Below are 27,969 nucleotides of genomic sequence, written 5' to 3' on the forward strand. Positions count from 1 at the left end.
TGTTTCAAGAGATTATAATTAAAAATTAGGATAAAATAATAGCTGAATACAGGAGAAGGAGTGTAAGCAAATAAAGGAAAATTAATTACAAGTATGAAGAATAATTGGATAAAGGAAGATGGGATAAAGAGGATACAATGCATTGATTTAACAAAGAAAAATTAAGCTGTAGACCAACCAGATACTATTCTTTGAACAAATAAGTGGTTTTGTTAGAACAAGAAAACGTTGAAAATGTCATTTATCTGGACTCTAGCCAAGTTTTGATCCTTTCACATGAAAAATTTTTAGTTCAACTTTAGTTCAAGAATAGCTGGCATTGCTGAAGAACTGTAAGATGAGTAGAGGTCTAAGCAAAGATGTTGTGACAGAAGGTTGTGAGAAAAGTTACTGTACTGGAAAGACTAATTAATCTTGCCTTATTTAGTATTCTTGTTATACACCTTAGTGCCAAAGGTTTTTTCAATTTTATTTTGCTAATAAAATTGAACCAAAGTTAGGATTCATTCCCACTGGTGATAAATATGGGCCGAAAATCAGAAGACAGTTCCTAACTGCTGGCAGAGGATGGTTATGGAGCATAATGTAAGGTGGGGCTGAACTGATTTTGTGAAGTGCATTGTGGTTTCCTGCAATAGCGCAGTATTGGTTTAGGAGTTTCATTCTCATCCTTTCTTTTAGGTGAATCTCAAGAAAGTTAGAAATGGTCTTCGCACGTCTTAAATGCCTGATTGTGAAAATGATTGAGCCGTCTTTAGCTATTGAATTAACTTGTAGTGAGTAACGTAAATTAGGAAGAATATCTAGAGATCATTTGGTCCACCTTGCTGTTCCAGGCAGAGATGGCTTCAAAATTAAATTGGGTTGCTCAGGGTTTTATCCAGTTGAGATTTTAAAATCTCTAAGGATGGATACAGCCTCCCTGGGCAACCTGTTTTGATGCTCAACCCACTGTCATGGTGAAAAACTTTTTTCCCTTATTTTCAGTTGGAATTTAACTTCTTGCAGCTTGTGACGATTGCTTCTTTGTCCTTTCACTGTGTGACTGAGACTGGCTCTGTTAGTAGCCCTGCTTAGGCTGTGGAAAATACCTGTAGTCTTTTCCAGACTACACAAACCCACCTCTTTCAGCCTCTTCTCATATGCTTTATTCCTTTCACCGTGGTTATGTTCAGGACTCTCACCTGGTTTGGTACTATCAGAAATCAGATCTTTCATGTTTTAAAATTATGTTAGAGCTTAAAGAGGATAACTTCCTATGGTAATATGCAGCAGGCTACTTGCATTTTAAAGTTTTTATTTTCAGCGCTGTTAAATCTTGTTATTGTTGTAAATGTACACCTGATATAGTGGAGCAGAAGTAACATGGGGAATCCCAGGCCCTGTCATCATATTAAGGTATGTGTAAAAAATCTTTCTTACAGCAGCATATTCTGCTTAACTCCCACTGAGGTCCCTTGTTCTGTAACTGGCTGAGAATTGTAAAACCCAAGGCGTTACTGTTTGGTACATTAAATTGATTTCCAGTAAGATAGTACATTGATGGGTATAAAATAGATTCTGTATTGAGGTTATGATTAGATTAATTTTTCATTAAATTGTGGAATTAATACACAATTAAAGAAATGTAATTATTCTTCCTCATATCTTCTCTCCATTTCTTTAAAAAAGAATACGTTAAGTTTTTCTTCACTTTGCTTTTGTGATTAGTGGTTGCCAGGTGCAGGGCTTACTACTGATGTTACTAGAGTAGCTTTTTGAAGCGTTTTTCAAGTACTCATCACTTGAGCACATCAGTGCTAAAGTTTTGTTGAGGATTGTTGCATGTTATCTTCAAAACAGAGCCAGTCCCTCCAGTCATTCTTTGCAGAAGAGGCTCCTCATACAGAGTGGAAGTTGATCTTGACAGTACTCTCTTACTGGAGTCTGAAAGGTAGCGAAAGACAATTTTAGCTTCTTAATAATTTAAGAGAATGCCCTGAAAAACAACCTCACTCTTCACCTCCCCCTTTTCAAGATCACTGGTGCTGTTCAGCATATTCCAAGCTATAATGCAGACCTCCATGGGGTACTTCTGGTGAGCGTTTTAGGAGAACTGATCAACACCTACCTTTGTTTCCTTTCTCTTTTCCAGTTGTTTTCAAGTATTATCCACATACGAATCTTCTCATGAGAAGTGTAGAAAAGATAGTTTAAAGGCTTTTGTAGAGGAGGAACAAATATGAATGAATGAAATGACATCTCCAAGGTTACAAAGTCACAGAACTTGGATTAAAATTCAGATTTTTGATCTCGGCCTTGAGTTCACATGATGAACTCTGAAGGACAGAGAACATAAATTGTATGTAGTCAAGCTGTCCTTGCACGTAGAATAATTGGTCTGAACAGTATAAGCTGTCAGGGATTTAAAACTTGGCAGCTTAATTAGTTGCAACAAGGAAATGATAAACACGAAAGTGATCTTTACCCAGAGGTAACACAGGAAAACAGACAGCTAATATGGAAAGTATTTGTTTGAAGCAGTTAAACGCAAAGACCATTCTGTATCTATGCTCTACTAGGTGTTCACAAGTAACAGTGATTATTTCAGAGAGAAGTTAAAATGTAGTTTCAAAAGGCACTCTTAAAAATATCTAGCATGGAATCTTTTCAGCTATTTAGACTTTGTGTTAGAAATTTTAATGCAATTTTGTCTTAAACTTTGTTCTATATGTATTTTCTAGCAGCTTCATTGAATTTTAAATTCAAAGTATATATAAATATTACACATGACATAGCAGTAAACGGTGGCATGCACACTTAATACTGAACTGTATACATGATATAAACAGTAAGCTCTCTCCTATGTGGTTAAGTTATAGAGAAGAACATTTTAAAAGTTGTCTATATAAATTCAAAACAAAATTTCCCTGTTGAATAGAACTATATAGTGTATTACATGCTCTAGAGATTATCAAAGCTATTGCCTAGCATATGGTTCATAGATTAAAAGGCTACTATTCTGCACTGTAGAGAATCTAACTCTTTATTACACTAGCCTTTAACTCTTTATTACATTAGTCTTCACAGTGCTTTATATATCTCTAATAATTTTGATGTGGTGCTTAATTGCTACATTTCATATTGAAGAAAAGAGCAATGTGTTTGTCCTTTTAAATAGGTAGCACATTCACAATACATTGCTTTGCTTTCATTGTGCAGGCTATGTTGAAACATACATTCCCAAAACAGCCATTCAGTGCTTTTCTAAGTACAGTTTTATTTTTCACAGTACATTAGAAATGTATTGGTGTCCTCTGCTGGGGTCTATTTCGTAGCTGCTTTAACGTTCTCATTGCATCCAAAGAGTAATGATAATTCCGCTTAGCATTTTTGAATGGCAACTGGTGCAGAAGTCACAACTTCACAGCAGGGGTGAATCATAGTTGCACCCACTAACAATTGCAGCCACACAACAAACCCACATAAGAAAGTACAAGCTAAGAGCTAAATCCATGGAGGTATGAGTAAATTCAGTTTCCTCAGGTAAAATTCCTGAGGTCTTCACATAGAACATGAATGGACTGAGGTGTCTATGGAGGGGATTCACAAAGGTCAGTGGCTTGACCAGAGGACCAGCAAGCCATGCTGTAGGACATGGCAAGGGGAGAAATAGCTGCCTCTAGAGCAGGGTGATACCTGCCGCCTTTTGCATTTTCATCTGTGAATCTCCTTCTAGAGTGAGGTGTCTAACCTAGGGTAGGTCTTTCTCAAAAGAAGTCAGAAGGGTCACTTTAAGGTGCAGTAGGGCTTGGTGATTCGGGCGCCCAGCACACCAGCTGAGGCACACTTGTTGAAAGGAGCTCAGTTTGTGCAAGTCATTCTCTAGGTTTGGTACTAAAAGCTTGTTCTGGGTCTTTCCAGCAGATGGGGTTACATTTTTGTATTAAACTTTTTGGACTGGGAATTAGAATCCAGTTCTTCTCACCTTTGCTGTAAGCAGAACATCTCCACAAAGCATACTGGGGGCACAGAGCGAAACAACATGGGTAGGAAGAGGTCTAACTTGAGAATCTCAGGTTAGAGCATCAGAACTTGAGATTGATGCTTTGTTTGTTTATTGGCAGAAAAGCAGAAATGTATACTTGGGATGCTTGCAGATTACTTTTTAGTAAATGAGAGGCAAAGAACTAGGCTGTTCAGGCAGTTTTTACTGTTGAAAGTAAAGAGGAAATTTCAAAAGCAGCAGCTAGGTGCTACATTCAGGTAGATTAATTATTCAAACATCGGAAATCTAACCCTTTGGTTTTCTCATTGTCATTTATATGCTATGTTAACATTAATTCCATGGTTTTACCCATCCTGAACATGAAAGGAAAAAAATCTGTGTACATTGGTGATATCACTCTAAGGAATTTCTTGGGTCTGCCATGATTTTTCCCTTTCTTGGCTGGAACAGATGGGATGAAAGCCGAGAGGAAAGACTGTGTGTAATAGAAGCAGACACTGCCAAATTAATATTCACACTGCACACATTTAAGTTTGCTGTGCAATTAATTTTGTTTTCTAAGGAAGGAGAAAATACAAATCTGTTGATCTAGTCTATGTGCAGTGTATGTCTGAAATATATTGCAATGGTAATATTTGATTGTATGAATATTAAAACCTGAGATTGGATTTAGAAATCTCAATTAAAGCACCACAAGTGAGTGGCATGAATTTGAAAGGCACCGAACAGTTGCCATTTCTTGGTATTTGGTGCCAGAAACATCTAAAACTATAAATTCCTGAATGCACATTTAGAGTGGTCAGTTGAGGTTGTCAACTTAGGATGTTTTTGCCAAAAACAGTACTCCAAAGAAGGATCTCATCTGCCACCACGAATAATGAGCTCAGATGGTGTCACTCCAGAATTACTCTCTTGGGTTTGTTTTTTAAACAGTCCTGAAATGGCTGTTGTTAGTATGGGTGCATCTGTGCATTTGAGCCCAGGGAAGACTTTTGTGACAGTTATTTCCCAGAACTATTTTTTTTTTCTTACATAGGACATATGGTTCAAATAGTTACTAGTGAGGGCATTGTGCCCAGTAGTGACTGCAGCTATGGTGGACTCATACACACATATGCATGCTGTTATTCCTCATTGCTCATCATGGAGTTTTCCCTGAATGACTGTGGGATTGGTGCCAATAGATTTTTCTTTTTTTTTGTGTGTGTGTGTGTGCGGTGCTACAATAGACTAATTCAGAATGAGAAGAAAATGTATATTTACTGCAACGTTCTTAAAGTAGGCTTCCACCATTTAGTCCAGCGTCACTGGGTGTATGTCTTAGGGTCATCGCAGTGGCTTTAAGACCTGCTCCCTAACGATATAGCAATGCTAGAGCCTTCCATGGCACAGCACTGGCTGCGTTGCTGTATGCTTGGGCGCTGCCTTTGGTGCCATCCTGCACCACGTGTCAGGGCCTTTGTCAACCTCACTTACCTTGCAGATGAGTTTTTCCTCACTGGGTTGTTAACTCTTGACTTCCTCATTTCTGCTGTCCTTTGTCCAACCCTGTATCCCCAGCAATATATTCTGCTATTGGTCATATCTTTTTCTGTTTTCTTTTCATTGCTGGAATCCCTTGACAGTCAGTCATCTCAGTAGCCTAATTTCTGGTTAAATTAGTTTTTTCCCTTGTGCATCCTCTTGCCTTTCCAGAAGTGCAGCCCATTGTCTGGCCTGACACTTGTTCTTCTGGACGGACAGGGATGTTGTATTCAAGTATTTGAAACGTGATCCAAAGAAACCCAGAGCCTTTAAGACACTAGAGAACTTTTGGGTTTTTACTGTTGGTTTTGAGCTTTCTAGGTGCTCCATTCTTAATTGTCTCTGGCCACTTGGCTTTGATAATTGTGACACTGGGACAAGACACTGGGAAGCTGAAGGGCAGTTTTGGTTTCCCTCGGTTTTAAAATTGACACAATCGTGTAGTTCAGCAACCTAAGAAAGGAGGCTTGATACAGCAATTCATGATTGATTTCTAGAAAATAGGGAAGACTTGGATTTAAAAGTTCTTAGGAAATCTGTATTAGAAGGTCAATCAGTATCTTTAAATAAATAAATTTATAGCTTGATAGCCACAAAGGCTTTACTATGTCTCTGTTAAGTTTTTCTTGGCGATCAGAAGACTACAGTGACCTATGCATTATTTTAGACCAATTTTGTGGATTCTTAGCAAGAATTCATTACAATCATTCTCATGGCTTGAGCTCTAAAAATGCTAAGCTGTGCAAAATAAACGTTATTAATGCAACTTCTTCTAATTAAAATTGAAAAGGATAGAATATTAATAAGATTTCACATATAAATTAATACTTGTAGTGTCACTGGAATATTAACTATTTTTATATGCCGTAGACAAATTATTTTGATCATTTGTATGATTTCAATATGGAAATAAAGTTCTGTATATGGAAGACTGAGTTTTTAGTAAGATAGTTATAGATTTGGGAGATTTCCAAAGATTATGTTTCCTGTTTTGTATGAGCATTTAAAACTCTGTAAACTTTTGGATTCATAATGGTATGTTGTCTGTAAGTGAACTTACTCATTTAAAAAAAGAATAAAGTGTGATTTCATGGAAGGAAGTATTTTTCTTTTGAAATGTAGTATCCTGTGTTTAGCTGCTGAGCTTTCATAAGATACCTCTTACTTGAAAATACATGAATTGGAGGAGTGAAGGAGGGGGGGCGGGTTGTTTGTTGGGGGTTTTTTTGTTGGAGTGGGGCAGGGGTTGGTTTTGTTTGGTTTGGTTTGGTGTTTTTTTTAAATTACATTTTTAAAAAGTTGTTAAGTGAATAGCAGGAGTGCAAGATGAAGCATTCAGAAATGAGAAGATACCAGCAATAATTTACTCTGTGCACGGAGCAAAATGGTAGGATGGTAAGAGAGCAGGAGCCTGACAGAGCTTCTGGGACAGAGGAAAAGGGGCAGGAGCTGGTCTGACATGGTGGCTCAGACCACCACAGGGCTAAGGGAGCGGAGATCAGGAATCAGTAGCCAAATAAATGGACAGTAATGTGGTCACATCTGTAAAGATCTGTAAAGATTGTGTGGTATTTCATTACACCATCAAAGGCCAAATTAGGGCTTTGCAGCCTTGTGGCTGTAAGATTCATTTATTTAATGTGTATTCTACAGCTTCTAATTACATACTACCTGTCTTCACTGTGTGGATGCAGTACCATCTCTGGTGTGTACAGTACCATGGTCTTTGAAGAACTGGCACAAAATGTTAGAGATATCATTTGTGAGCTATTGGTCCTATCTAATCACTCTGAACTAGCTGCATTCTCCCAAGTAGTTGTGCCATGCTTATCTCCTTCTACAAGAAGATACATGTATGTATATTAATGAATTTGTTGGTAAGGGGAACAGTGGGGCTAATGCTCTCAAGATTGAGTCATGTATCTTGGCCGTGGAAAGGGCTATTTTTAAGCAGACACTTTTATGTAGTTCCCATTTGTATATACTGAAATTATTATTCTAAATACATACGTATTTGTCAAATGTTTATAATTAGGAAAAATGTAAACAAAGCTCAGATACTCCAGTGGTAGGTGTCAGTATGGTACCTTTAGGCAGTTATTTCAGTACTGTCTAATAAAATGTGAAATGGTTTCCCCAGGAAGCTCCACCAACAGGGTTACTAAGAGCTGGCCTATAAAAAGCTCCACAGAGCGTATGTGGGGAATCTGACCCACTGCTGGGGTGAATAAAAGAACTAGAGGTGCAATATTTTGCAGATGTACTATCTGAAAAGAAGCTCTGTGCAAACTGAATAACACTGTCTTGCCGTGCATGAAAAAATCCACTTTTTTTTTAAACTGAAAAATGACCATAAGATCAGATTCTTTAAAGAACAGATCCTTGAAATTACTTTTTTATTAAACACTTTATAGTGCATTTATTAACATATGATTTTCCTTCTGCCTGCCTGGAAGGGAAGTTTGGGGCATTTAGCATGATTCCATTCAGATACTAAACCATGGGTGAAAAGTTGGGGTTAAATTGTAGTTATCTTTTTATTATTCATAAGCAAAAATTAGTAGTAGTACATTTTTTCCCAAAAGATAAATCAATATGTAGCACAGAAGCTTGCTCTTTCTTGAGAAAGCATCTATGAACTAGGTTCAAAAGAAAGCCTGGTTCATTTTTTTCATTACCTTTGGAGATCCCATTACTCTCAGCTTGCTAACTTCTGGCTCTTATAGCGAGACCATGGTGTGTATAGTCCCTTTGTTTGCCTCGGGGCTTGGCTTAAACAAAGGGGATAGCTTGATTTTTTATTTATTTTTTTAAATTTTTTTTTAATGCTATGTACATTTAGCAAGTCTATTGATTTTAATGAGGACTGATTTGTTTTTTTGGGATCCCAGACAGCTTATGGCAGGCATTAGTGCCTTCCAGCATTAGAACACTCTGAAATATTAAACATAATGTAAATTAAACTGAAGTTGTCAGGATAAATGAATAATTGAATGAGATATATTTTGTGAAACACCTGGGGGATTTTCTTTCCTTGCTTTTATGCTTACTAATTTGCAGAGAGCACTTATCTGCAGTGAGACTCTGGAGTGTCATTATCCTGCTGCAGGTAGTACTGGTGGATAACTGCAGATAGTCATCCGTCTTCCTCCTCTTCCCAAAGGCCTCAGTGGTCTCCATTTATAAAATAGGGATGATGGTGGTGGTTCTCTTTCATAAAGGTTCCGCTGAAGAGTTAGACGGTTGTATATTGACTGCACACAGTGAAGCCAAGGTGAGAAAGTTGACATTATTTTGCCTTTTATTGCAATGCTAAGCTTATAGGTGTTACGGAGTCCAGCCTATTTGTTCTGTGGTGGAAACTGCATCTCTGTTTTGAGAAGAGGAGTGTCAAGACTTTGTTCCTCCCAGTGCTTTCATTTAATTTCCAGCTCTGCCTCTTACTCTTCAGTTTAACTCTCCAGTTAAATTCAACCTGCTTCTTCAGTGGATTTAACTATAGGGTTCTCTCCTTGAATTTACAGAGCACTTTGCCTGTTACAGACTTATGCGGGGGGTTGGTATTATTTTTCTGCCTTTTTTTTCCCTTTTAAATAATAGTTCTAAATGCTCCTTGTATTGTACCATTTTTCTGTTATGAAGAAGAAAATAATTTCCCTCCCCCATAGTTTCAGGTGAGACCTGTGAAGGACCCACATAAATGAGTGAAATGCCTGAGCATGAAAAGCACTCTGGCTGTGTGCAGAGATGTATCTGGTGCAGAGCAAATAAGCAAAAAAAAAAACTTAAAAGGAATTTTTCTCCAATCTCACAGCAGATACTGCAACAGTATTTTCAAATGAGCCAATAGCTGTGTGACAGTATCCCATTAAATTAGGGAAGTGAATTCCTTTGTGTATCTTGGTGATCTTAAGCCTTTAAAGGTATTTTTAATTCCTGTCAAACACTGGTACACTTACTTTGCTTAATAGCTATAGAATTTAGTCTCTCTGGACACTAAAAAAAAATCCAGTGTTTTCTTAACATAATTAAATGGTGATCCTTAAAATCTTTACATGTGCCTTGCACGTGGATAATGTGTGGTGAATCAAAGAACATATTGGGTGTAAAGAATTATCTGTCAGACAGTACCAAATGCTGAGGGGTTTTATTAGCAAAATATACTGATTGTAATAAATGACATTCACTATGTCATTTCACTCTATGCTGAAAGCATTTACAACACAATACATCATTACTGCTAAATGGGGAATTTGAAGGTATAATTACAGTAGGTAAGTGTACAGTGGCACTCCCCCAGGTTGCCTCCCAGGCACTCTTTTTGAAAAATCCAGTATAGACTTTGAGATGATAGAGCAACCTTTTCCTCAGAGAGCTCTTCAGGACTTCAGAAATGGAAGTATGGGAAAGAATATTCAACTGTTGGTCTTAAATTGAAATCCTGTAAAGCCGCAGAGTCTGCTTCAGTAAGATTTCAGGATCTAGTCCTTAGATATTTTGCCTTCTTAACCTGAAAATAAAGGTACATGTATCCAGTAGTCCTGTTTTATAGCTGAAGTCCGGTTGCCTTTGGAGCTAATGAGCTGGAAGGGTCTTATTGACGTCCAGTGGATAGATGATAAAAGACTTGTTGTTTGTACATTGTCATACAGGCACATCTCATCTGTGCCACGAGAGATGCTGCTGACATGCACAAACAGCAACATCTTATAATTGATTAAATTTATTGTTAAGTATCTTTTGGAAGACAACAGCAGATATGACAAAATGTTCCCTGCTGAAGCGATTCATCACGTGAAGTAAAACAAGATGCATTACGTTTAACAGAATGGTATTAGCCACAAAGTTTGTGTGTGTATGTATGTGTATATAATTGCACATGGAGTAATATATATTTAAATACACAATATTTTCTTGTGTAAGTATCATTGTTCACATTCTCTGTGATTTTTAAATGCATAAGGTGAAACCAGGTTTACTAATATTTTTGAAACATAACAACTGTTACTGTTTTAGAACACAGGAGGGACTGGCACTGAAACAGTACTGTGCAGAGCAGAACCTTGAGACAAGCTAATCATGGTGTTTCAGGTGCTGCCAGTCTGCAGTAGGGCACAAGTATAGGTCATGAGGTACGCTTTCAAAATACAAATTGAAGGAAGGTGGTATACGTGCTAAAGGGGAAAGCAATCAAGTCATGCAGTTTCAAGCAAGAGGCTGTCTGCATAATTTTCAAAAGTTAAGTAAGTGAAAAGATGACTAAAAAGTTTACAATCAAGTTGGATCAAAGGAGAGCAGACATTGTGAGGGCATCATACAAGACCTGACAGAACTAGTTTGGCTGGACAGGTTTGCCCCATCTGTCACTATATGGGCTTTCAGAGGGTGGTTGAGGTTGTTCGATATTCTGTTTTTCAACTTAACAGTTGATGTTTTAAGGTTTTATTTTTTTAAGGAATCTAAGGGCTGTAAACTGACTAAAGTGATAGTCCTGGGACTGATGCCGAATCGTAGTGATGAAATGGATTTTTACAGCTTTTGTGATCAACTTTATTATATGTCTAATGTCAAAGATAAGGTTAGATCTTATCCTTGCTGTGACTTTTCCATTTTCATTATCCATAGCTAATGGAGATTCAGCATCAACAAACTTTTGTCTGGCAAAGGCAGTTCCCATTGAAAAGTAGATCTGTGCTCAGATATTTCATAATATCAGTGCTACTGTTGATATTAATATTACTAATTTATATTATAGGAGTTCAGAAAGGAGGCGATCAAATTTGTGTTTCACAGAATCAGAGACTGGTTGAGGTTGGAAGGGACCTCTGGAGGTCATCTGGTCAAATCCACCTGCTCAAGCAGGGGGTTTAAAAAGCAAGGTAAGAGATAAGGCAGACATGATTAGGGATGTAGACAGGGAAGCAGCAGAGTTTCGATAACTGCCCAGGTCTCCAGGCTGGTGTCCGTGGTTGCTCTGAATGCAACCTCTGTGACTTGAAACTGCTGTATCTCCCTTATCACTGTGGTGTGCAGAACACGAAGCTGGGGAGCTGAACCACATTATCCGACACTCCAATTATATCATCAAATGCTGCTATATCACTCTGCAATCCTTATTTCAAACAAGTCTAACCAAGGGATATTTTTACTTTGCTGCTTCTACAGCACCTTGCCAATGTGCCTGTTTCCCTTCCCCAGGCTTCATATGGTGCTTAGCAGGGCCATAGCATCCCTCCTATCGGAGAGCCTCCACACCTGGCTCCTTCCAGATATATCAACTTCTTCCTATCTTGTTTTCATTTCCAGTACTTTGGTATCTAATTTCCCATATGCTGCTCTTGCTTCCTCCTGCTCTTTCTGTGAGTTCATCTACACAGATGAGTTGCCACAGTTTAACATATTGGTGAAGCCACGGTAATTCTGTAGGCCCTTAGTGATGAAAGTGTCAACTTAAACTTTCTTGATTAAATCCCTTTCATGACGTAGGCGTAAATGGGTGGGACAGGCAGATGCAAGCTTGCTCTGTCTACAGGCCTTCTTTGCTCTAGAAGGTATTCTCAAGCTTATGTAGTCCTTGCAGTAAACTGCAGTTACTCGATGTGCCTGGCCTCTTTCCAGCAATGGTAATACCAATGGGAGTTTCCTGGCTTGTGCTTCTTGTTTCTTCAGCACCTCTGAATCTTCAGAAATGCTAGACACGATAAGATTGTTGTGAACACTTGCGTTCAAGCTGCAAACAAAAGCCTAAAGAGGAAGGTGCGTACGTCTGCAGGATTAAAACAGTTAATAATAATAGTACTATTATACAAATGCATTTTCAGTTCAGCAAAAAGAATATCAAGTGCAAATTCACATCAAGCCTTTGAGTAGATGCAAAGATTCGGGACCTGTATGTACGAGCATGGGGTCTTTCCCCAACCCCTCTGGCTGCAGCAAGTGGGACGCGGCAAGCTCAGCCAGCCACTGCCAAGCGTTGTATTGCTGTGGAGGTTCTGTATTCTACACCATGGCAATGCCATTTGTTGGGCTGTTGCTGTTCAGGTTAGCAAGATGTAAAATCACCATGATCTTTTATCACCCAAAGGTGAAATGTGACGGATGGCTTAACCTATTTTCCTCATTGTTGTCGTAATGTGTGTATTCAAAGCATGTGTCAGAAGAACAAGCTATCTTGGAGAAGGTTATAACTGTATTTGCAGGAATGTGGGATAGTTTGCAAAAGGAGGGAAACATGAAACAAATTAGAAGACTTGTAAGTTGAGTGGGACACTTTTGTTTGAATCAGTGTGAAATTTGAATTAGCATTAGTCCCTCAGATTTTTTTACAAGATGGTATCTAAATGGTCCAGCTTCCCGGTTGGTGTTGGCATAGTCTTATGCTAATGCAGCTGCCTGGCTTGATAGATGGCACCATGGCCAGCCTGCAAGTGTCCATACCTGAAAACATGGACTTGCTGCTTCTAACCTGAACCTCTCACCACTTCAAAAGTCACCTGGGGGACAGGGCTCTATATTCCATGTGTATATAGGTTGTAATATATCACTGTTTTTAAAATAACTACGCTTTGTCTTATGCTTGGCAGCACGAGTCACTCTAGTCAGGGCTGTAAGCAGGAGGAGGGTGTGACCAGGGTTCCCTCAGTGCGATAGCCCTGCTGCACGGGGCCGGGGAAGCTGCAGTGCCCTCGGTACCTAGTCCAGTAACACTGCCCACCTGGCCCAGCCTGGACACATCTAATGCAGTTCTCCTGCTGGAAATCATCAAACTTGATGGGAATAAGCTTTAGTAATTCCTAAAGGAGCAGAGAAACAGGATGAAGGTCTAAAAGAAACGCAATTTTGTGAATGTGAAGCATGTTTTGTTATGAATACTTTTGTCTTAGTCCAATAATTGTAACATATAATAAACTGATAGAGCAGAAGGAGAGGATCTTTGTTCATGCACAGTTGCAGACAAAGAACATGTAAATCTGTCGAAATTGCCACCATTTTGGATTTTCTTCAATACTTAATCATTTGCTTCTTGGCTATTGCACTACTTGCCATTTCACTTTGCATTATTTCAGTTGAGTTGAGAAAAAAGATAGAGTTTCGTTATCTCTAGGGACTGATTTTCTTGGACTCAGTGGTTTGAGTAGTTGGACAGTGATTTCCAAAGTATTGTGCTAGAAAATGTTAACAAACCCTTGCAAAGCAGTGCCAGAGTACTCTGTTTTTGTTTTCTTAAAAGCAAAAATGTACATGTTTTCAAGATGTTGAAAGGTACTTCTGAGTTACTTAGATTTATTCATTAATTTTACAAGTATTACAAATTCTGTCCAAAAAGGCTGTCATCCTTAGACAGAAACTTAGTTGGAGTAGACTCAATATAACAGATGGGCTGGAGCAGCCCCTTGTGAAAGATGGGGGCAATCAAAGCTGTGATGGCAGCTTATCGATGGTCTGTCTTTTTTTTTTTTTTTTTTTTTTTTTTTTTGATTGAGAGCTACAAAGCCTGGCATGGTGGGCTGCTTCTCTGCTGCTGAATGGGCTAACCTGGGAACCCTGATGCATCTGGAATTGTCTGTAAGACCTGCTTGAAGGGTGGAAATTCTCCTTTTCTTTAAACATTGGAATGTCGTTGCTTTAAAAAAATATTGACTCTTTAAAGGAGAAGAGAGAGGAAAGTGAGGGTGCTTCATTTCCTCCAATACTGTGCATTTTCGGTATATAGTCAAAGGATTAGACTGAGGATTCTTGAATGTAGAAATGTTTCAGGTTTTTTTTTTAATGTACAGCAACTCTTGATAGAACAACTTCATAATTTTGACATCCTCAGAAGTGATCAATATTAAAATCTTTCTGTATATATCCGACTCAATTACTTTGTGTGGCTTTGTAATTGTCTGTATTTATTTGCTTTCTAAGATACAGTACTTGCTTAAAAATTCCAAGGATACATGTGCTTTGTCATTTTCTTTACATTTTAGAAAATAAACTAGGACTGCACGACTTTGTCACTGAAATTGCATTCCGTGCAGGAACTGCAGTATTCACAGTGGTTGTATAACATCACAACTTGACCTTTTTCTGCCACATAGTTTTTTTCCTCATCAGGAAGAAATTAAAAAGACCTGTCATCTTGTTACATTAATAAGCAGTTAGGGCTGCACAGGTTGGTATAAAAATTGGGCATACTGAAATAGGTAAACATAGGCAAATATATTTAGGTAGTTATCATAATCTATGCAAATTTTTCAAATTAGATTGCTGTGCCATAATAAACATGAATATCATTGCCCAGCACCCAGGCTTTGGTAGCTTGGCATTTGGATTTGCAGAATCTAAATCTCCCTGGCATTTAGATTTGCAGAATCTAAATTTCCCTGGTTTATTTTCTGTAGAAATGAAATATGTTGTTTATTTATGGATAAGCAGTAAGCTTCTAGTTGAGAATATATAACCAGTGAGTGCAATAAGCAACCAGAAGGAATGTCAGGGGCAGAAGGTGCCTGTTTGTCTATATCAGGCAGCATATCTCTACATGCTTTTATGTGATTCTTTATTCTTTGCTTTTTTAACCATATAGAATCGGTACGCGATATATTGCTGCTGACAACTGGCAATTTCTGACTTCCCAGTAGAATGGGGTTTTGAGAAGATTTAGATGCGTGGAGTTAAATGTGGCTTCCTGAAACCTTGTCTGGTGGAAGTAAATAGGAGTTTCATAGTAGGTGTCAGCGGGCCAAGACTTGACATTTATGGTTATTTTCCTACCCTTAAGAAGGAAAAGAAAGATGTATTGGGAGATCAGAGACCATTTGGATGATTTTGGTGACTAGAACAGTGCAGTACGATGTAAGTTTTGAAAGGCAGTTAGCAATCTAATTGAGAGAGCCTTAAGAAGTGAGGACGCATTAACATTAGCATTTTGATTCACATGATGTCTATCCTTCATGAATCTTTGTCTCTCCAAGATTCACACCCTTGCAGGGATCTCAGAGTGTGCAGCTCTTTCAGATGAAATGAGCCTGGACATGGCATTGCAGTCGGTAATGGGCAGGCAGACCACGGAGCCAGGCTCAAAACTCATGTGTATGTAGATACTGGGTCCTCAGTACCAACAGGTTCACTCTGGAGGTCCTCTCCTGCTGCACCACGAGTTGGTTGTGTAGGCATGGCCTCAAATGGCTGTACTGGTGGGGAAGAGGAGCTGAGGAAGGGAGCTGGGAGGATCTAAATAGCTAGTCTTAGCCAACGGGCGAGGCAGTAACATCCAGCCATAGGCGCAATCATTTATGGCTGGTAGTGTCTTAAATGGCTCAAGCACTTTTGCAAGTAGTCAGTGGAGCATATTGTCCATCGTGGATTATAGATTTGAAATAAAAAGTGTTTTATGCTTAGAATAGAAAAATGTGGACAACTAAAATTTCTGAGGATAACATATCTAGGCATTAAGACAACAAGGGAACATTTAAAGCAAGCTCCGTTTTGACCAGGAAAAAAAAAAGAGTGAGTTTTGACATTTTTTATGGTTATTACTGTGTGAAAGCCTAGAGGCTGCTGGGTATTTGAGGGCTTGAATATTCAGTATTTCAGTCAGCACAAGTTAATAGAACAGGATTAAAAGTGCTTCTGCAGCATGAACAAAACTACTTACTACCCATGTGTTTTCTTGAAGGTATATTTAGCTCTCCCTGAGAACATAGGCACAATATCTGTGCTCATTTGATCTCTGTGAAAAATGGTAGAAGGCTTCCTTTTTTTTTCCCTTTTCATTTTGCTCAGTTAATTTATTTCTGAGTTACTGTTTGTGTGGAACAGTTGATTCGTTTTAGAGAGAAGTGGAAACTTCTGTCAAATTCTCCTGTTGGGTGTAGATTCACATCCCTGCAACGTGGTGCTAAGGCATTTCAAAGCAATCATATTCTGGTTAAGACAAAAGTAATACAAAAGAGAAGGTTTCGGGCACTTCAGTGTCAGTGAAATAAAACTGCAAAACCTAAAACCAGGAGGTTGCAAGTGTCACTGGCAGCATGTTGGATGCCATAGGTTAGTACTGTATGACCTTTAGCAGGAGTGAAAACGTATTTGATTTTTGAGCTATCTTTCCCTAGACACTACACAGAGTGCTAAAATCCTGCATGTTTTGGCAGAAAAAAGATACAGCACAAAGCAACAGCTGGATTTGAAAGCCGGATTTATTTAAATTAAAAATGCAACCCCATTTCTAGCAGAATATGATTGACCATTGAAAATATAAACAGGCAAGGGAAAAGCAATTCGTCTCCTGATGTCTTCCAGTCAAAACTTTAGTCAAGCGCAAGTTATGCCTTGGTTATGCCTGATTTCCCAGGGTAATTGGGTGTCAGTCTGTGGCTGCATTATGCAGGAGGTCACACTTGGTATTTGTTATGGTCTTTTTCGATTTAAAATCGGAAACTATAACATCAGCCAAATTGAAATCAGCAGTGTTTGTATTTGTCTCTCCTTCTGCTCGCAGGTACTACAGTGCTACCATTTTGCAGATGTCAGGAGTCGAAGACGACAGGCTTGCAATCTGGCTGGCTGCACTGACAGCATTTATAAACTTCATTTTTACTCTCGTGGGCGTCTGGCTCGTTGAAAGAATGGGTCGCCGGAAACTTACACTTGGTAGCTTAACAGGTGAGTGCTTAATTAGTGTATTGTATATTTCTCATAATTACTACTAAAATGAAAATAAAATTTCAAGTGCTAATTTTATCAGAGTAGTCCTCTTTAAAATAACAGTATTCACGTCTTCTCCCTGAAATCATACAGCTTTTCAAGAATAGTAGTATAGTACCACAGCAAAAGGCTAATTTCAAAAATGGAGGTTTAGCATGTTTGTTTTTCAGGTGCAGTTTCTCCTTCAAGCCATGTTTGACAATGTTTTCATTTAGCTTTTTATGCTTTTTTTTCAGTATGAGGAATCAAATGCTTGGAACTTCACACCTGGTTAGTTTTTAAATCTCATACGTGTATATGTGATATGTAATTTCTGGCTCATTAATGTGAATTCAGAACATCTTATCAAGAACTACTAGAGAAAGCGTATCACAGCCATTCCAGCACTTTTTAAAAACTAATGCAGTTCTTTGCATAGTTATCTCAAATAAGTACAGTAAATACCTTACCTACACTAGTGAGATTTTAATTCATCTCCTTGTATGAGATACTAACAGACAGAATTCTGTCTTTTAGTGCATTTTTTTCAAATATTCAAACACTGTAACTCATCACGTTGCCATCTCTGGGAAGCAGGAAAAGGCAGAGTGAGCAGTCTTGCCTACTCTCAGCCGCGTTCTGCCATTTACTCAATGAGTCCCTGCTTGCTCCCGCGTTACATGCTTGTTCTGGCTGAAGTGATCTGTGACCGATACCTGCCTGTGGCTGAACGTCTGAAAGGTTCAGGTGTTTCCAAGGGTTTGGAAGAGAGAAACAGTTCCTGCTCCTCTTGAAATAATGTTCACAAGTGTTTAGCTGGGAAGGTTTAATGTCTCCATATTTTGTTCTGTTGTCTCTGTCAGGGATCCAAACTTCTAGTTAATGCAACACAGCAGAGTGGGGGACCACCTGCCAAGTCGCTGGCCATCTGCAGTTCCCAAGGGATGCGAGTTAATCTACACTTGCAGTATTTGAATGCATGTATATAGGCAAAACAGTGATGGCACAGTGTCGCATCTGGTTTGATACAGTTACCCAAATTTGTAAATTAAAACATGCAGTTTGGAGGCAATTTGGTATTTCCAAGTTGGTAATTTGGCAATTTGGCATTTCCAAATACACTCCAAATGTGTATTTGGAGTGTTACCATTTTGATTTGGAGTCGAGAAATCTGAAGTGTTTTTCACAATCCAAGTTCAGAAATGTAGTCATGACAGAGGAGATTGGAAAAGAACGTTCCTCATAATCTCAAATCTCAAATCGCTACTTGTATCACAGTCTGCCTCCAGATCAGTTAAAATACATCTCCCCTGTAAGTTCTTCTATGTCTCCAGCCAGTGCCAAGTCTTTCAGAGGGGAAAGACCCAGTTCTGTACCATTCCTTATGCTCAATACCCTTTTTCCCCTATGGTACTTGTCTGTTTTCTTGTCTTTCTGCGAAGTGGCTCTCTCCTTGCACTGCACTGGTACTTCTGGTTCTTGGGTGCTGCCTCTCCTTTATACTCTATGGGAATAGAGTATTTACATGTTTATATATTTGACCCCCATACCTCATACATCTGGCCAGCCCATCAGGAGTTTATTGCTTATAGGTGTGATTCCCATGTGGACTTTTCATACAATCACAGAACTCTTTTGCTTTTTGGCTCTGGTTAACATGTTCAAAGGTCATACAGTTGAAATATAGATATAAATGTCTCTTACAAAGCATATTAGTCATAGAACAGAGAAGAATATAGAAATAAGACACAGAATTAATGAAGGAAAATCATGCAGTTAAGAGTTATTTGTTTGTGATCTTTGGACACACAGTAATTGTTTGGTAAAAATATTCTTGGTCCTTCTGTGGTCAGTTGCTGGTCTGCAGCATCACTTGATCCATGCTGCATTGCTTGCTGTGTTCTTTACCATACGGTCCCTCCTTAAGGAATATACAAATAATGACAGTAAAGAAATCATATGTCATCTCTGTACTATTTAGAATGTTTTTTATGCAATGTTTGACACTTTGATTGAGGTAGTGGTGGATATCATGTGTTTTCCTTAGCAAGAGGGCTCTTTAATAAAATGATAATTACTAAATCTGCTGATGGATTTGTTTTCCATGATGAGTTTTCTCATGGGGTAGATTATATTTTATTGCTCTACTTTGGTTTGCATTTCTAAGGACATTGACTTTCACACTGAGTTGTTACTGGTTGCTTCTCTGGTCTTTGGAGAAGCCAGGTATGCCCCAGTCTCCCATTACATAGAATGAGGACAAAACTACTACCTTTGCCTGCTGCTGCAAGGGTGTGGGGGGTTTTTTGATAAAGGTTAATTGATTTGATGTTTGTTAGATGATAAGCTGCAAGAATAATCAGTAGAGAGATAGTAACATTAATATTTTGATTAAAAGCCAACATACTGTAATTTAATTTTGTAAACTCGTGCAGCTTTTCCTGCTTTCTGAAAATATTTGGGAAAGAGCTATTTTACATTTAATTTAATGTATCTTTGTAATTTTCAAAATATTAGCAACTTTTGAAAAATTGAGCCTTTCGGATAGATCCAGAAGCATTAGGAAAATTATAGTAAACTCCATCTGCCCCCCCCCCCAAAAAAAAAAAAAAGAATAAATCACACCTTGTTAGTTCTCTTCACTGCAGTTACTGATTCCTCTTAGTTTCCTATTCACTCATTTTATATCTTGGCATCATTTTTTTATCTTTCTTTTGCTCTTTTTCTTCAATTTCTTTCTTCAAAGCTGTTAATTGGGAAACATGCAGGAATTTTGACAAATGCAGTGTCCATTTTATTTGTGTTTCCCTTTTCCCCTTCAGAAATTATCAATTTGAGAGTATGGTGGTATTTGGGCATTGGACAATTTGTATCTCTTTTTGTGACAGAGAGGATCTAAAATATCTTCAGGATATTTCCTTTTTTTTTTTTTAATCTCAGCTAATGATGTACTGTAATTGTATGGTTTTGTTCATCATAGACAAACTTCCCACAGAATGAAAATATATAATAAACTTCATTTGCCAAGTTTACATGTTCTGTACTTTTCCAAAGAAATAAGACATTTGCAGAGGTACTGGAAGGGAGTGTTAGTGTATTTGGTTAACTTAAAAGACAGACAAAGCATATTTAGAATGAATATAAATAAGATTATAGGCCCTGTCTAAAGATATTTGCTGTCTGGTTTATGGCATTTTGAAAGTACAGTAAATCTAGAGCAATATCCAGCCTGCCCAGAAAACTGGGATTATTAACGTACCTACTAGCCATAGCAGTACAAAGCCAAGTATAGAATAAACTGAAATCACATTTTATGGTGGGTAGATGCTTTCTCCACGTATAGTTTGTGATTGAGTTTAAGGTCTTAATTGCCTTGGCTCAGGTAAATGGGTGGTCCAATCATTTCCAGTTCGTGCATATTCATGCCTATTAGCCATGGCTGCTGCACAGACACATTCATGAATAATTTTATTACACAGATCTTGGTACTTAAGATATTATTTATATTTCAGAAGAAGTTTTTCACATACTTGGTGGGTTTGCCTGCTAGGAAACTCTTGCTTTTTTCTTTAAAATCACCATCAAACCCACCCCTGAAACTGCCAAACATCCCCTCTGCCCACCATCCACCAAAAAACCGCCCCCCCAAAATAAAAAGCAGGTAATGTGTAATTTCTTACAGATTACCAGAGTGACATGTTAAGGTTTTTAATGTAGTGGCATTTCTAAAGGTTTGCACAGATGCATTTCTGAGAAAATTACTTACATGCTTCTAACATACAGAGGAAAGGGATGATGAGGAGTATTTGGAATTGAATACAGTATCCTTCATTTGCCCTCAACCATTAATCTATATCACTGCACACCTCTAAATGTATGCTGCCTTCCAACTGGGATGCGCTTCAGTGGTTTGTAAGTCTGTTTTTGTATGGTAAGGATAATGTTATTAGATCATTTGTAACTAACTCACAAATAACGTAATTACTGGTTTTGTATTTTTAGATCAGGCTATACATGTTATATATGACCTCTCAAATAAAACATGCCACAGAAATAGTGAGTATACAAATAGGTATACAGGGTATTTTATACAACATAGAACTCGATGCCTCGTTGAATAGCAAGATGTAAAGGTTTTATAAGCCTGAGTTTGGGATAGTTGCAGTAGTATCATGAGTAGTGAAGTATATCAGTTTTCATTAAAATGATACAGCATGTTGTGTATGTGTGACAAATAAGGTAGGAAAACTATGGGTTATGTTCTAGTAACGGCCCGTTGCACAAAGTATGAACCTTTATTGCCATCTTCCCTCTCATCATTTTGCCCAGCTTGTGCACAAGGAGTTTGTTGGGGGGGACAGGAGCAAATAGATGGAAGAGGGCTCTTTCCTAGAAGATGTTATATGGGCTCTTTGAAACAAGATTGGAAATTGCAGTTGGGCTTTTTGGTGGTGTTTTTATGAAAAGTCAAATTTCGTTTCACAAAGGGAAGTAGAGTCAATGAAAAAGCTGATGCTATTTTCTATTTTACAGGAAAGCCTGCAAGTCTGGGTGTGGGAGTGGGAAGAAGCGTGGTGATTTCAAAGTCACTATTAAATTTTACCTTTACAGCATTATTTTCAACACCAAAAAGAATATATCTGTTCATTCCTGCAGTCTTCAATTCCACATATTAAAAAAAAAAAAAAAAAAAAAAAAGAGTCTCAACCTATTAATTTAATATCTGGACATTAAACCTGATGCACTTGACTTTCACATTTAACCTAATTCAAGATGTGGATGTAGCAAAGGGTATTTTTCTTAGGTTCTCATCACAACTCCTTAGCAAATGCTGTATGCATAGTAATGGGGTGCCTTGCTTTCCCAAGCATAGTTCAGTTCAATAGAGAATTATTTCATGTACTCTGGAGAAAAGTATCACATTGTTCTTTATCTGTATTTTTAGGTACTGCTGTAGCACTCATTATCCTAGCTTCGGGATTTTTGCTATCAGCTCAGGTCTCGCCAAGGATCACACTTAATCCACCAGATCCTTCACATCAAAACTCTACCTGCACAAAATACAGGTGAGATTTCATGATCATTCATCCAATCTTCTTGAAGATTATTTCCAATTAATTTTTACAACCTAGTGTAAGTAATAGATAATTATTCACAAAGTCTAGTACGAGGAACTAATCTAGATACCTAAAGTTAAAATCCTAACTTCCCTCAATAGAGAAAATTAGACTCTGCTTACATGCTCTGAATAATCCTTTGGAGTTTCTTGGACTAAATAAGGTGGTTAAGCAGCAAACTCCACACTTGAGATCTCCTCTGTTATATCACATCTGCTGCAATTTATAGTGGATGTAAAGTTAGGAATATTTTAAAAGTAATTGTAAATATGCTTGCTGTCTCCTTATAGATTTGTCATGTATAACAGCTGTAAACTTGTCAAGAAGATGTGTTCCTTGCCTTTTGTCTTCCTGAGCGGAAAAAAAAATAGTCTTCAGATAATTACAGATCAATTAACAATTAAAACAAATGTGATTTTTTTGGACCTTTTTTTCTATAGTGGGTAGAAGATGCACTTTCATATGTAATCATAGTTTCAAATAACATTACTTCTAGGGTATTAGGAATGTGTCATTTTCTGTATTTTGTGGGTTTTATTCACGTGCGAGTGCTCTTATGTTCATTTAGCTGGCAGACTAGAAAATTCCCTGTTGAGAGAAGACTAGTTAAATGGCTGAAGAAATTCTTACTTATGTTCAAAATCTGTTTTACATGTGTTTGCAAGAGATAAATATCAAGAAATGAGGTACGCTTCTAGTTTCCTAGCGGTGTTGGCTAGAAATATAGTTCATGGCTTTTCATAGGCCAGCACAATGTCTTAGGTGAAAGATTCTGAGGATCTTTATAGACCCTTTATAGACCCCTGGGAAGGGGACAGAAGGTCTTCAAAAGAGTGTAAATAGACGCTAATAACTGCAACATTAGATACTACCAGGTATGAGGATCCCTACATGCAAAAACTGTATTTTTACTTGTTTTCTACTGCAGACTCAACTATATTTTGCAATTTTTGAGATGTGCCTATACAGCTTTTTCAAATGGCAAGTAATCTGGTTAAAAGATGCAAAGAGGGGAAGAGCTTCCAAATGCTCTCTTTACAGAATAAGATAACATTAATAGTAGGATGTCAAAAGGATTTGCGTAGGACTTAAGTTAACTATTTGGAAAGGATGTCTGGAGAGCACAGATGCACCATTTGCAGAACTCATTATTTGTTATCTAATAAAGCCAGATGATTATATAACCTGAAACGGTATAAAATCTGTGTAGAAGAAATATGATTAGTCCACCTTAAGAAGTAATGAAAAATTATTCGACAGAGTTTTCATTTTCCAGTTAACCACAGCTAGTCAGGAAGAACATTTAGACTAGTTGCGGCTTGCCCAGTGTGCACTTACAGGCAAAAGCATGAAAAATTAAAGCAGATAGTTCTAGTAAAGGCATGTTGTTTCATGAATTATTGGAATATTTTAATCTGTCATAATTTCTGTTTCTGACATGAAGTGAGCAAAAGCAGTTATGATAGAAGTTCAAAGGGTCTAGAAAAAGAGCAATAAAAGAACTGAAATATTTTCATTTGGGAATATTTTGAAATAGGAGGAGTTCTCTTAGATTACAGAGAAAAGTAACCATGTAGAAGGGGATGTGAAATAATGAGCAACAGATGAGAAAGCTTTAGTTGCTCCCATTTTAATCTTATAGTATACCTTGGTAGAGACACAAAAGCCAAGAGAGTTGAAACTAATAAATGGATGCAGTTGCCCACAGATCACAGAATTAGGCTACAGCACCCACTATTTAAAAGGTTTTTTTTAAAAAATGGCATTTATATGGTTAATAACAACTTACACACTTGTGTATCTAAAACTATATTTGAGATATCAATTTTCATGCTTCAAAACATCACCAAACCCTGACCTTGCTAGAGCTGGAGGAAGAATATTCCTTCAGCATCATGAATACTAGTGTCCGTTTGGGAGGTGATATCAGCCACTGACTCCATACCAGGAAGCCTCAAAATTCCATGTGTCTTCAGCCAAGGGATCAGTAAGTGCAAGAAATATTGTTTGATTCTGGCATGGATCAAGGGAAGAAAAACATTTTAAACATTTTGTCTCCAGTGATATCTCCAGAGGATCTTAGTTTCAGCATGCCTTTCTGCCAAGCTCTTGTAGCTACACATAGAGAATATATACTAATTTATTCCTTTATCTAAATTATTTCTGGAGGGGATGGCATACAGGCGTACATTATATTCGACTTGGAAAAGTGGCCATTCAGGATACGGGTATGCCTGCTTTCTGTGCACATGGTCAATAACCTGAATTAAATATTTTTAAATGTTTTTCTCATGAGAAAGTAGATGGTGTCTTCACCATTCCACTTGGGTTAGGAGAACTTCAGCATAACATACATGGTCTTGGAAGGAAGAGGAGGTGGGGACTACAAATGAAAGGAAAGCTAAAGGCTGGGCTGTAATTTGTGAGGCTCGCCTCTCTCCTTTTTGGCCCTGAAGGTATTCCCCATGGCAGTTACGGAGTTGGGTCAAAGAGATTCTCAAACCTGAGAATTTGGAAGTAAAAGTCTACTCTGCGTAATGCCAGTCTTGCATATTTTCTATGCTACTCTAAGAATAATGGCATTGAAGGAGCTGTACAGATAGCTACCATGTAGGGTAGCAAATGTTACTGTAGGGATAGTTACAAATAAGGTATCCAATCAAAGTAAAATGAAGCAACTCAAGAGCGGTGGTCTCTTGCTGTTTAATCTGTATTTTAGCTTGCTTCAGTGTAACTGCTGGTATCTCATATTGCTTAGCATTGTATCTTGCAAGCCTTGAAAAGAGGTCTCAGAAAGTTTTGGAACAGCAAAAGACAGCAGGACTTCAGAAGATCAACACGTAATGCCATCTCCCTGTAGCCACCGTAACCATTTTTAAATATATGTGCCTACAGAAATGCAGCTCATAGTCTCCTTCATCTAAGGGTGATGCAGTGCTGCTCTGAGGTGAGGTATGCTTAGTCGGAGTCTAAACCCATTTGCAGCTTGGCCATCTCAGAGTATGGGGGTGTTTCCTGAATATAACTTGTATTTGTCTTTGACAAAATATATTTATAAGTTATAAAATCATCAGTAAAATGTATTCTGCTGACAAAAGTTTGACTGGTACTATGCAGAGTAAAGATGCTTTTTATGTTTGCAAATCGGTTGGGTTAGAGTAAGTGTGGGTGTCCGTTACAGAAGCCTTAGAGCTACTACAAACTGTTTGTTTGTTGTTCCCTCAGCTCCGTATTCCTCTGCACAGATTAATTCCTGCTGCTAGAATAACAATGAAGATAGAAAAGACTAGCAGATAAAGAACACGGTCACTGTCCTGATTCAAAAAAGCACCTTGAATACTACATTCTGAAAGAGCTGTGCCATGCAAAGAGAGATACAGGTTACCTGTACATGCTTGCAGAAAACAAACCAGTAAGATAGGCTGCAAATATCAAGTAAAATATTTCCTTTTGGTGTAGAAACCTTTAGTGTCATAGTTGGTCAACAGCCAAAAAATGATCTGTAAATCACTGAAAAAAATTGAATGTAATCCTCATTCACAAGGACACCATGGAAATAACACAAACCCAGCAGGACACCCTGAACGCTGAAATTCTCTTTGCCACCCCACAGGTGGAAGTGGATGGGTGTCTCACTGAGGAAAGGCAAGGCGAATGCTCATCTGTGTGCCATTGTTGTGGTTTAGCCCCAGTCAGCAATTAAGTACCACACAGCTGCTCGCTCACCCTCCGCCCTGGTGGGACGGGGGAGGGAGTCGAAAGAGCAAAAGTAAGAAAGCATATGCATTGAGGGGGGGATTGTGATGAAAAGGAAAACAAGAGAGTGAGAGAGGAACAAAACCCAGGAAAAAACAAGTAATGCAACCGCTCACCGCCCGCTGACCGATGCCCAGCCCGTCCCCGAGCAGCGATTGCTGCCTCCCAGCCAACTGCCCCCAGTTTCTATACTGAGCATGACGCCATATGGTATGGAATAGCCCTTGGGCCAGTTTGGCTGTTCCCCCTCCCAGCTTCTTGTGCACCTGGCAGAGCATGGGAAGCTGAAAAGTCCTTGAGTAGTGTAAGCACTACTTAGCAACAACTAAAAAACATCAGTGTGTTACCAATATTATTCTCATGTTAAATCCAAAACACAGCACTATACCAGCCACTAGGAAGAAAATTAACTCTATTCCAGCTGAAACCAGGACAGCCATCCTTAAATCAAACTCCATTTTCACACTCAACCTGTGTAAGGTTGTATAGATGTTTGCAATGTGACCACTTCTCTTCTTTGATTGTAATCTCTTCAGCAGCTGTGATCTGTTACTTATCATCAAGGCCACAGAGAAGCTCAGAGGTAAATTTAGGAGTACAAAAGAGCATTGTCCCAAATTTTTAATTTTAAAAATTAAAAAAGCTAGCCATTCCTATTATTATTCTGACTACTCAAAACTCTATAAAGATATTCCGTTTTTTACTGGGGACTTGCCTGGTTCTGGAAGGAGGTCAAGGTTAGGGCTTGTGCACTAGCTACCCTGCTGCCTTTTCCCAATCTTTAAAGCATCAAAGGTGTGACCATCCCCCTCTACGCTTCTCTGGGACATTCACCCATTTCTGGAAAACGACTGTTGTCCTGTTGCCTTGTATTCTTGGTCTTTTTGTCTCCTTTCATTCATGTCTCTGTCTCTCTTACTGCACTTCTTGAGATGTGGTCAGCTGTAGAAGATATAATGTGAAATTGTTCTGCTTAAGCAGTATTTTTCACCTCAGCTACTATATGAAAGTAGTAACTTTTGTGTTAAGCTTAGGTTAACCCTGAGGCTCATATCCTAGGGGAATGATACTTGTGCACAAGAACTTTCTCAGGTTCCTTCCCGAGCTGATTGTCTTCAGAGTTTGATTAAAATAATACAGGCGGTGCCAGCTGTGTGGAACACACAAGGGCTCTGTTGTTCATCTTTGAGTTATTCACCCTCACGTGGGTGATGCTCATCGTGCAAGTACACACCACTGAGATGAAGGCACCAATATTTAGTACTCTTACATAGCAATTTTATGAGATAGCTAATAGGCAGAAATATATATTTTCTTTATGAATTTAGCAAAAGTATATAATTGGGATCAGTCCTGAAAAGCTCAGCTAACCTAGTAACTGAAACTGGTTTTATTGTATTTAATAGCCTTAGGATACATATAGTAAGTATATTAGCTGTTGTACTTTATTTTGTTGAGTTAACTCATTGCCAGTCAGATTTATCTGCAAACTAGACATCAGTATTCTTCATACTGTCACTGCATCACAGAACCAGTATTTTTAAAAATATGATTCTCATTTCTAATATTTCTAATGTCAAAGTGACTGAGCTACTGGTCATTCTGATAACTGAGAATTGCAGTAATAAATATAGTGATGTGTTTCTGCTATTAAGGTCAGAAAATTATGAGTATGTAAAGAGATAAACATGTTTGAGAATGCTTTTGCCAGCTCTTATGAAATATAATTAAAATTCTGATAGACAGTTTATGTTGTAGAACTGTAAAATGACCTCGACATAGTCTTGAAATTTATTAAGGAGATAATATAAGGATATATCACTTGGTAATAATTTTCCATCTGCTGGCATGTTGCTCCTATCAATCAAAACTTGTAATTTAATTTAAAATCATAAGGGATAGGAAGGAATACGTCAG

The 27,969-nt window shown here is 38.1% G+C and overlaps 1 protein-coding gene across 2 annotated transcripts in view; it reads left to right on the forward strand.

The window, feature by feature from the left end:
* Window positions 1-27,969, forward strand: part of SLC2A13 (solute carrier family 2 member 13) — a 211,696-nt gene that overhangs the window by 98,093 nt on the left and 85,634 nt on the right. For both annotated transcript variants that reach the window (XM_072859919.1, XM_072859915.1), the window contains exons 5-6: window positions 16,995-17,158; window positions 22,125-22,245. In XM_072859919.1, the coding sequence (XP_072716020.1) occupies window positions 16,995-17,158; window positions 22,125-22,245 (285 nt within the window). The remainder of the gene's footprint in view (window positions 1-16,994; window positions 17,159-22,124; window positions 22,246-27,969) is intronic.

Source organism: Ciconia boyciana, chromosome 1 (assembly GCF_034638445.1).
Source record: "Ciconia boyciana chromosome 1, ASM3463844v1, whole genome shotgun sequence".
Classification (NCBI taxonomy): domain Eukaryota; kingdom Metazoa; phylum Chordata; class Aves; order Ciconiiformes; family Ciconiidae; genus Ciconia; species Ciconia boyciana.